This window comes from Hipposideros armiger, unplaced genomic scaffold, assembly GCF_001890085.2.
Source record: "Hipposideros armiger isolate ML-2016 unplaced genomic scaffold, ASM189008v1 scaffold_301, whole genome shotgun sequence".
Taxonomy (NCBI): Eukaryota; Metazoa; Chordata; class Mammalia; order Chiroptera; family Hipposideridae; genus Hipposideros; species Hipposideros armiger.
The window spans coordinates 1,341,933-1,353,109 of record NW_017731651.1 but is presented as its reverse complement, the minus strand read 5'-3'; the positions used below and the strand labels follow the sequence as shown (position 1 = coordinate 1,353,109).

General features: G+C 37.6%; 1 protein-coding gene across 1 annotated transcript in view; it reads left to right on the top strand.

The window, feature by feature from the left end:
• The window catches only part of CDCA2 (cell division cycle associated 2), a 59,966-nt gene that overhangs the window by 17,840 nt on the left and 30,949 nt on the right, over positions 1-11,177 (top strand). The window contains exons 9-13 of the mRNA XM_019659546.1: positions 969-1,174; positions 3,546-3,696; positions 3,901-3,971; positions 4,521-4,604; positions 8,215-8,293. Coding sequence (XP_019515091.1) covers positions 969-1,174; positions 3,546-3,696; positions 3,901-3,971; positions 4,521-4,604; positions 8,215-8,293 — 591 coding nt within the window. The remainder of the gene's footprint in view (positions 1-968; positions 1,175-3,545; positions 3,697-3,900; positions 3,972-4,520; positions 4,605-8,214; positions 8,294-11,177) is intronic.

Sequence of the window (11,177 nt, the reverse complement as noted above, 5' to 3'; positions counted from 1 at the left end):
TGCACAGTTTGGTCTTACATCTTCAACTTGTAAAATCTTCAAAACTCAACCAAATCGCTCAATTTTTGTTTAGAATGAAACTAGAATTGTCAGCTGTCAAATGACGTATCAATAATATAGATACAAATGGCTCTAGCACTTCCAAAAATGAACTAGTGCCATCTGTTGCAAACATGCGTCATGACTTTTCCAAAGACCCAATAGTTTTATCACATGTAGAAATGTTACCATGCTGCAGACAACCTATAGAACAGTTCCATCATGCTACACTTTTATAGGCATAGCTATCCCCTCCTGCCACCCCTCCAAGTTATTATATTTTATATCGTCTATTTGTCCTCTGAAGGTATGTGGGCTTTGCATGTGTTGTTCATCATTGTATCTCTAGAAGAGCGCCTATCAAATACTACAGACCCAATATATAGTTATTGGCTGAATGCCGATAATGAGGCGGTGCTCTCTCGTGAGAAAGGATTTGCAGGGGGAGCCTTTCCTTAGTTTGGGGACACATACAGTTATGTTAATTTTTTTATTTGATAATCTTCTCAACATTTCGTCTTTTCCCTCCCATCACCCTTACATAGTGAAATACATCTGATTCCAGCAGTAAAATGGGTCATTATTCATTGTTCGTCTCAAGTTTTCTGGTGCAAGTTATAGGTGTCATGAGAAGAGGCAGACTAACAATTAATAGCTGATGTACGGATACCTGCCTAGATTTTCATGGGAGCCCAAACTCCTTATTACCTTTACCCTCATTAGTTAGATTTGAATGAAAAACTGACAAGTGCCACTTGTCTCTCTTCATGTTTCCATATGAAATCCCAAATGTAACTCCCTAAGCAGGATATATTAGGGTTGAATTTCTTCATTGTATGTTCTTCCCTTTGCAAATACGTAATATTTTTGGTGTAGAACAGACTGATTCAGTTGTCTTCATCTGTCTTGTTTCCACGTTTGCTTTGAAGGAATGAAGGGTGCTGACTGCGTGGAAGGCAAAGGATCAGCGGGTGCTGTTTCACTGGACAAACTTACAGAAGCGAGCACAGGCACAGCTCCTGCAGTCAGGTCCCTGGTTACTCCACAGTGTGACAGGGACATTCCGTCCTCCGAGACCTCTGTGATTCGTTCTGTGCTGAAGAAACCTGTGAAGCTGTGCCTAGAAAGCCTGCAGGTAAGGGTAAAGCTGCGTTTCCTAAAGCAAACTGGATACAAATTTATTTTNAAACTTTAATTAAAACAAAAACAAAACCTATCTAATTCCTCATGTCCCCACAGCTCCACTGCTACAACCCTAATGCGATTCCTGCCTAGCTCACCAGCTGCTGCTTTGTAACCCGTCTCCTTACTTCCCTCTTTCCCTAATTCATCCACCATTTCCCCGAACAGTCAAAGAGATACATTTAAAGTATAGATCAGATCATTCACGCTGCTGCTTGAAGCCTTCATCACCCTCCCTCACCTGAGCCTTGCCCACCACTAGCCCCATCTCCCTCTCTCATTTCCTGGGCACCCTGGCCTTCTTTCTGCTACATCCTATTTCCACCTCAGGGCCTTTGTTTTTGTTTTACCTTGCTCTTGCAGAATGCCTTCGTCCCGTAATATCTTCCCGTAACTACCACTTTCTTATTGTTTTGATTACAACTCAGATATTTCTTCAGATCAAGTGCTGTTCTGATGCAAACTAAAGAAGCACTTTCAGTTACTGAATCACGCTCCCTTTCATTCCTTTTTTAGTTTCTCAATAGCACCTATTGTACCCAAAACTATATTGATGTGTTTTCAGAATTGCACTCTAGAATAGAACTTTCCCTCTGTGTCCGGAGCCCCTAGAAGAGTTGTGGTACGTGGAAGAATGTCATTGACTGACTGACACAATTCATAAGAGAAAGGCATCAAAACTGTATATTTTGAATGTTTCATTTACTCTGTATATTATTCTCTGTCAGGAAAAAACAGTTTTGACGAGGGTAACCTATAATTTGCTTTAAGCGGCATTTCAGAGTGCTCCAAATTCCTAGGACACTAAACCTCCTGCTATCATGTTCAAATCTGAGTAAAAAAAGTGTATTTGAGGTAAATTGTATGACTTTGAGGTAACCCTTTTCTTTCTCCTTATCTCCTATAGATAAGAGTTGGTAACCAGCTTTTAATGAATGTTATGTGCTGTGTATGTCATAAAGGTTGACATCATCAGCCATATTTGAATGTACAATGTTCTGTTATTATGTAACAGTTTGCTTTATGCTTGGTTTTAACTGTGAATGGAATTAGGGGTGTGAGCAGATTCACCATCTAATATGGCTTCAAGATTTTAACTGATTTTCCTCCATACAATATCTTAAAGGGAGGTAAATTTTTACCTTTTACCTGTTGGTGTAATTTTGTTAATTTCAAGTTCCAAATCACTGGAATTATGTTAGTAGTCTAAATAATAAAGGGGGGAAAAGATCCTGGATGGAGAAATTAATCTAATTTGTTTTATGGGTTAAACAGAACTCTTAAATTGTACATAACTTGAGATTATCTGACACCTCTATCCCTGGTTCCATCACTTTCATTTTGTGAATCTTTGGCTGAAACCCTGTTAGCGAGGTTTGCAGAGAGTTAGTGCGCTTAGGTGCCATCTAAATTTGGCTTTGTATTTTAAGTGAATGGCTGGCTTTCAGCTCTAAGGAGGTAGGGTGCCATGAAATGAGGAAAATTTAGCTGGGGAGAGCCAAAGGAGAAGAGGTAAATGTGAGAGTGGGTGTCGGAACATCTGTGCCTTGTCCTGACTTCCTGGGGAGCAAGGATATATGGATGTGAGATGAGTAATGACACGAGCCTGGATTGAACCAGATACCCTGAGACTCGCCTGTGGCAAAGGCATCATGCAGATGGTTAACAGTGGATATATTTAGCAAACCGTTGGCAAAATTTCCAGATAGGATCTTCCTGTCCCTTCTTCCTTGTCCCGTCTCCAGCATTCGGTGCTTTCTTGTGTTCCCCATATCATCTCTTTGGCTGGCCTCTCTCAAACATTTCTGTGTGAAACTTCTGTTCCTTTCACATTTGATTCACTGAGACAGTCTCAGGTTATGAACTCTTGAGTTATGAAAGAGTCCTTACACCCCTCAGAAACAACCCTTTTAAGAGTTGTTCAGCCCCCAAATAATTGGGGATGTGTTTTCTCTGGGTGCCTTTGTAAAGCGTTTTCCACCTGCTCCAGACTTCCCGTGTCTGGGCTGTGGACTGAGTGTCAGTGTTGACCAATCCATAGCTGCACATGTATACACAGCACAGAGCTCGTCCTCTTTGCTCGGGGTTGGCTGAAAATTAGGGGAGGGGCAGAGGGAGAAACTAAGAGGATGGCAGCGCTGCAAATATTCCAACTGAAAATGCGTGCTTTTAGGGAGAAGAAGCTCTGCTCCCCTAACTTAGTGCCTGTGATCTTCCAAGAGCCTTTGTGTATTTAGTTTCGGATTCAGTCCTTATAGGCCGAGAATTTAGAAACTATGTTTGGTTTGATTTATCATACCCTCTATGTCTCTGTCTTCTAACAGGGCAGCCCTGTAGTGTATCGAAATGTTAATTCTTTGAGAGAACGAATATCCGCCTTCCAGTTGGCTTTTCAGTCCATAAAGGAAAAGGAGAAAATGACGGACTGTCCTGAACTCGCAGAGGCAGAGGGAGAGTTGCAGACGCCAGGCTTGAGTGAGTAGAAAAAATTCAGTCAGTATGGACTTCTGTGTTTTAATTCAGACAAGCCTCTGAGATATAAGGAAGATTTAGTTCCACGGTGCAAACGCAGTCTTTCTGAGCAGAGTTGTATTTTTAAATGGAGCCTAACATTTAAAATTGGGGACATTTCACACACAAAAATCTAGATTTCTGGTTTCCCTTGAAAAAACCTAATAGCAAGCATTCCTGAGCAAGTTGTAACTGTAAAAATGTCAGAGCCGATTAGCTCATTTCATCTTTATAATAAGGTATGTAGCAAATTTTTGAGTGTACACACCTCAATTTTGAGATGATTATTATTAAATTTGGCAAGGATTTTTATGAACACCAAACACCTAACCCCAATATAAACATATCTAATCTGACATCATAACAGCCTGCTGTATTCTTTACCATAACTTTTAGATTATAATCCATTTGGTTATTTCTGTCACCTTTGAGTTTTCCAATCACAAAGCATTTCAAATACCCAAATTAGACAAATCTTTGCCTTACCCTAATCAGCATAATCATACCTCTGGTGCTCTGCCCCCCCAGGGAAGCTACCACATGATTTTGTTTTGGTTTTTTGACCCATGTTCAAGTACATTTCAGCACCTCCTTGCATGCAGTGCACTGCTACTTAAGACAACCTAATTAATCTGCCTCTGTTAGTGCATGATCCACTCTGATGTACTTATTTGCATTTGTAGTTTGTAACTTACCTATTTTTCCATTTTTACCTGGGTTTTATAATATAATGGGTTTTTTAATAACAATTATTATAATTCTGCAGACAATAAAATTCTTTTTCGTAGCCAAGAAGAACTGGGGCACATTGTGGCTGTATTTTTCATAAAATNTTACCTCAACCAAATTTTGATGACAAGGGGGAGAATCTTGTAAGTATGAAAAATTGGAACAAACTTGTTTATATTTTAATCAGATCTCACCTATTCTGTGTGAGCAATAATTATGCTTTGAAATCATGAAATGGACCAAATGATTTGCCTTGGTATAAATTAATGCATTTTTCTAGATAGGTTATTACCGTTTTTTTTCCTATTAAAAACAATACTCGCATGACTCTTCATACCTAGCATATTTCATGGAACCTACACACCGAAGTATGTATCAATTTGGACTCACTGCAATATAAATGGATTTGTTTTACCATACCTTTGTAAATCCTGGGTATTAACCATACTTATTTAAAATACCTTAGAAGAAAAGGGTGACTTGAACATTTTTAGTCTGTTGGTCAGGTTTGTATATTTTTCACCTTTATAGGCCGTTGGAATTTCTTCTCTCGAGAACTGCCTATTAATCTTCCTTACCCATTTTCTATACAGGGACCATCATTTATTCTCATTCTTGCTATACTTTGAAATAAGAGTATTTTGCTTTCAGCCAAGGTGGATTAAAAGGGACCTAATTTATACTCCAATGAGAAACAACTAATAAACTAGAGAAAAGACCCAAAACAGTGGTTGTCAGACACTGAATATCAGGCAGCTCAGGACAGTAATCACTGAAAGGAGCAACAAATGGTGTGAGCCTACCAGAGCCCGCACTTATTTCCAGGGTGCAGCACAGGGAGGGGTTATCTCGGTGGAGCCTGGCAGTCTTCCTGAGTTGAGAAGATGGAGCTGGGGTCTGGAAAAGCGAAGGAGATGGGAGTTCATAGGGCTGAGTGCCAGAGAGGAGAGAGATGCGCAGAGTGCTCTGGAGCTCTACCAGAGGTCCTGCTTGGGCCTTCAGCTCAGTACTGGTTAACAGATGCTTGTGAGCAAACTGCCCAAGGCCAGTGAAAGAATACCCAAATGGAGCAGTGGGAACAATCCCTAGAGCTCACACAGGGACCGGAATAGTCTTCCCACCAACCTGGTAGAAAATTCTTGTAATTCAAGGGGGCATTGGGTACTCCGAAATTCTTGCCCCCTTAGGGGAGTAGAATTAGACTAAAAGCCTAACACAGCTTAAAAGCAAACCTTAAAAGAATCCAGCTTGTAGCCAAGTACTTAACTGCATTACATAACAAAGCTCTAGAATAACAAAAGTAGCACCAAATGATACTATTCAAAATGCCTGACATTCAATATAAAAAAATCAATAGATGTGTTGGAAAGGATGCCCCATAACGAGGAGAAAAGATTTGGGAAATTGAAGATGTAGCAATACAAATTATTCTCAATGAAACACAGATAAAAAAGACTGAACAAGAATGAGCAGACAATCTGGAAACTGGGACAACTTCAGGTGGCATAATATACATGTAATCAGAGTCCCTAAAGGAGAGGAGAGACAGAAGAAACAGAAAAAAATTTGAAAAATAGTGGCTGAAAAATTCCCCAGTTTGATAAAATTATAAACCCATACATCCTAATGTTTAACAAATTATCAGCACAACAAACTTGAAGAAAAGTATACCAAAACACAGCATTGCTTAAAATCAATGGCAAATGGCCTAAAAGGAGCTAGAGAAAACAGATACATGACATAAAGAAGAACAATCACAAGACAGTGCAGCAACTTCTTTTAAAGATGTACTTAGGATTTTTTTTTTTTTTTGCGCTAAGTACATATGAAAGCTGGAAAAATTTATTACTATAGCAGATTAGCATTAGAAGAAATCTTAAAGGAGGTCCTTTAGTCAAAAGGAAAATGGTTCCAGATGGAAATGTGCCTCTAACAAAGGAATGACGAGCACTGAAAATGCTAAATATGTGGGCAAATATAACAGACTTTTTTTCTTACTATTAGTCTCCACAAAAGATAATTTTTTAAAGCAAGAATAACAACAGTGTATTGTTTGGTTTGTAACCTAGGTAAATAAAATATACCCCAGAAATAATATGGCATAAAGGCTGGGAGAGTTTCTTAGGCTATACACAAAGTGGTGTAAGTTAAAGATGGGTACTACAAACCATAAACCAATTTAAAACAATAAAAATGGGTGGGGTGCAGCTAAAGCAGTGCTTCGAGGGAAATGTTTAAACATTAAAGCCTGTATTTAAAAATAAGAGATGTTTCAAATTAATCTCAACTTCTACTTTAAGAAACTAGAGAAAGAAAAGTGAGTTAAAACAAAGTAAGCAAATAAAGGAAATAATAAAAAGAGGGCCGGCCGAGGGGCTCAGTTGGTTAATATCTTGCTCAAGAATGCGAGCGCTGAGCAATAGGGTTGCTGGTTCGATTCCTGGCCCAAGCTGAGCTGCTGCTGAGCTGCCAATAGGTGGCAGGATGACTCAGCTAAAAAAAAAAAGAAATAATAATGATAAATGCAGAAATCAATGGAATAGAAAACAAAAACCATAGAGAAGAAGCATTGAAATCAAAAGATTGTGAGTTAAAAAAAATGTTAATAAACTTCTATTCAAACTATTGAGGAAAAAAGAGACTGCTCAAATTACCAACATAAGGAATGTGAGAGGTGATATAACTGTATATTCTAACATATTAAAAGAATAATAAGGGAATATTATGAAAAACTTTATGCCAGTAAATTCAACTTAGATAAACTAGACGCATTCCTTGAAAGACACTAACTTCCAGATCTCTCTCAAGAAGAAATACATTACCTCATAGCCCTATATCAACTAAACAAATTTAAGTTGTAGTTAAACCTTCCCACAGGAAAACTGCATATCCAGATTACTTTACTAATGAATTCCACTAAACGTTTAAGGAAGATTTAATACTAATTCTGCATACACTTTTCCAAACGAGGAGGTGAGAATACTCCCCAATTCATTAATGTCAGCATTAACGTGATAACCATAATCAGACAGACATAGGAAAAGAAAAATATTCTCATGAATGTAAGATGTATAAAAACAGTATATTGTGCCCAAGTGAAGTTTAACTTAGAGATGCAAAGAAGGTTTAATATTTGAAAAACAATCTCTGATTCACCATAGTAACAGACTAAGACAGAAAACCGTATGGTCATCTCAGTAGATGGAAAAAAACGGTATGACAGTATCCAGGGTTCATTTCTGATAAAAACTGAGCAAACTGGTGACAAAAAGATTTTCTTTAACCTGAAAACTTTTATTTATGAAAAACCAACAGCTACCATGGCAATTACATGGGAAAGAAAATATTTGACATCTGCATTTATATTTCCATTTTACCCTGAAGTTTCCCTGAATAAATATGATGTTAGGTTGTGTTTATTAATGAATTGTCTTACTTTTATAGGAGTTAGGGCATGGGATTTTAAGTAAACCAAAAAGTAACTTATTAGTGAATCATTATAGCTACTTCGTAGTTAGTAAACATGGTTTCATTAAAGATGATTGATAAATATTTTTTAAAAATATTTTTACATCCGATGTTTTGGTTTTACCTTGTTTCTTTTTTAATCATTTAATCATTTATTGATTTCCCATCCTTATGCACATTACAATTCCACCCACAAATATAAGTCATTATTATTTTCTTTTGTGCATATTATATGTCCACTGAATTTAAAGATGTCTAATTTCTGCTTTTTTTTTCTTTGTTTAGGAAAACATAGAACCTCTTCAGGTATCATTTGCTGTTCTAAGTCCTCTTAGTAAGTCTACAGTCTCTGAGACTCTTTCAGGTAGTAACCTTTGTTTATCTTATAATCATAAATGTCATTAGCAATATGTGTGTATATGTAACTTCTATTTTCTTTTTAAATTTTTATTTTTATAACAATGCATACTTGGTTTAAAAAAACCAAATAGTATAGGAAAGCTTCTAAGAAGTCTTTTATCCATGCATTTCCATTTCAAGTCCCAAACAATAATCAGTTCCCACATTTAGCTTCCTTATACGGAAGCTCCTTTTCCCAGTTTGCACAGTTGAAATGTTATGGATCATAAGGGTCATTCTTAAATATCCAACATTGTTCATCCACATTTACATGGCATCTTGGACACTTGTACTTTCCAAGATGTCTGGCTTTTTTTGCGATGGTGACCAGGCAACAAAGATCTCTGCACTTTCCTGACAAACTAGTACTTGGCTAGCAAATATCATGGGAAAAACACTTAGGACCATTATTCATGTCTCTCCCCTGGTTGAAATCATTTAATGGCTTCTCTCTTGGCTGTGGGACACAAACCAAGCTCATTAGCACAGCATCCAAGATATGTAATGTTAGATCTAAAATTTGAAGGACAGTCGATCATGTTCCAAAGCCTATACTCTTTAACACATTACACTGCCTTCATTTATACCATTAAAAGTGATCAGATTAAAAATTTCCTCAACTAGGTAGAATAGTTTTGCATAATCATCATAATGCCTTTTATTGCAATTCCATGGTATAAGATGTAGCTTGGAATAAACGAGTGAAAATACGGATATTTGTTGTAATATGATTTAATCTGTTATCTTAATAAGGTAATCTGTTCTACAGTCTTCATGGAAATTGGTGAAAGTTTCAGGGTGTTCAGTAAACTTAAAGTTTTTAAAAAATTAGTGTGAGGGGCCGGCCGAGTGGCGTGTTGGTTAAGAGTTGGCTTGGGACGCCAGCTCTGAGCAGCAGGGCCCTGGTTTGGATCCCACATGAGGGCCAGTGATGTTGCACCCTCTACAGTTAAGATGGTGAACAACAGCTCCACCTAGAGCTGGGCTGCCGTGAGTCGCAGGTGACGGCGCAGGCTGCAGTGGGGCTAGCCAGCAGCTGGCGTGAGCTTNGCAAATTAAATTAGTTAATGTTTTTTAATCCTGGGTTTCTTATCTGTAAAAGGACAATGTTAGTAGCCACCTTTCAGGGTAATTTGAGCATTAAGTGGGATCATAATGTGAAATTAAGCACTAGTGCCTGGCAAATGAAAAGTACATTTTTTTTTAATCCTTAGGCATTTCAACATACACCTATACCTTCAAATTTGTTTCTAAAGCTAAAATGAACTAGACTACCTTCTATCTACATGGATATATGTTCAATTGTTATTTTAACTATTCCAACAATTTTTCTGATTAAAGAGCTGATCAGGGTCTTTAGACAGCACAGCTCATTCACATCTTCTGTTTATCTTCTCCTCAAGGAGACTTAGCATCTTAATGAGTCATATAACTTTTATTGGCTAACAGTATTAATTACATAGCAAAGATCAAGTCCTACCATTAAGATCATGCGAAGACTTTTGCAGCTGATCTTTTTACTAAGCTGCCCACAAGTTTGGAGGTGTCTACAGTTGGAGTTGTTTGCTAACTTTCCTGGCTTTTTCTAAAAGTTAACATGAACTTTGTTTTATAAGTTCACTTATTTCACACATATTGATATGGGCATTGTATTGGTCAGGAAAATGAAACTGACTCTGGAGATAGTTGATTTGGAGCAGATAGGTTTGTTTGGGGCAGGACCATTTCTTAGAGATGGCGCTGCTCTTGGAATAGGTGCACTAAAGAAAAAGAGTAGCTCTAGAGGACAGACAAGTCAGGGGTTAGGGGGAGCCTGGATAAGCAGGTGGTACTTTGGTGGTGATGGTCACCCAGCCCCTATTGGTCTGCTCTGATCCAGTGGCCCTGTGGTTAGGCTTGCCCAGTCTTGTTCAGAATTGACGTTGTCCAGTCTTCACCAACTTGCCTACTCTCTAATCTTCTTTTGGAGAAGCACAGAGGAACAATTACTACCTTCTTTCCTTATTTATAACTCAAGAATATTCTGATGTAAACCAGAGATTTATACACTTACAAAAGGTGTGGTTCTGAGGATTAGAAGATAAAGCATCCTATTATAGCATATACTTACAGGTATTTGTTTGTCTTTTGTTTTAGTGCAATCCTTGTATCTTAGACCGTTTATGTAGTCCACCTCACCTGATGCCATCTGTAGTACACTGTCATTCTAGCCACTCACAGTTTCTTTAACTTCATTTGCTATATCAAAATCAGGGAATAAAGTTAGCACACATTATGGATTTCTGTTCTTCAATTTTGGCCTAAAATATGGTTTACTAAAGTAATATCTAGGAAACCCTGTTTTCTTTGTGGCTAGTACCATGGTGTTTTAGCTAGAACAATTATGAAAGTTAAAGTACTCTACAATATTGTAGTCTCTACCCTTGGCAGCAGAAGATTCAAAGTTGCCATTCCTAATGATTCTGTGTATGTGTTTATATATGTAAAATTATTCACTAATGTTAATTTTGTTTAGGAACACTGTGACGACCTCCGTGATAATGGGACTCATCCAAGCTTAATCTCAAATCTTGCAAACTGTTGCATAGAACAAAAAGCAGGTTAGAAATTCATGTATATTTTGAGGCCTGAGGATATTACTGTCTTCTTATAAAAAAATCTGATACCGAATATGGTATTTTTAATGATCTACTAATGTCTTGATGCTTGTGAAATTACATGGGAACGAAGAACAGTTTGAAGAGATGGAATCTCTTGGGAGGTGTTTTCAGAATTGGTCTATCCATTTCATCTATCCATTTTTTCTTAATGGTGAAACTCGTGAAGGAAATTAATATTCTAATTTTGTA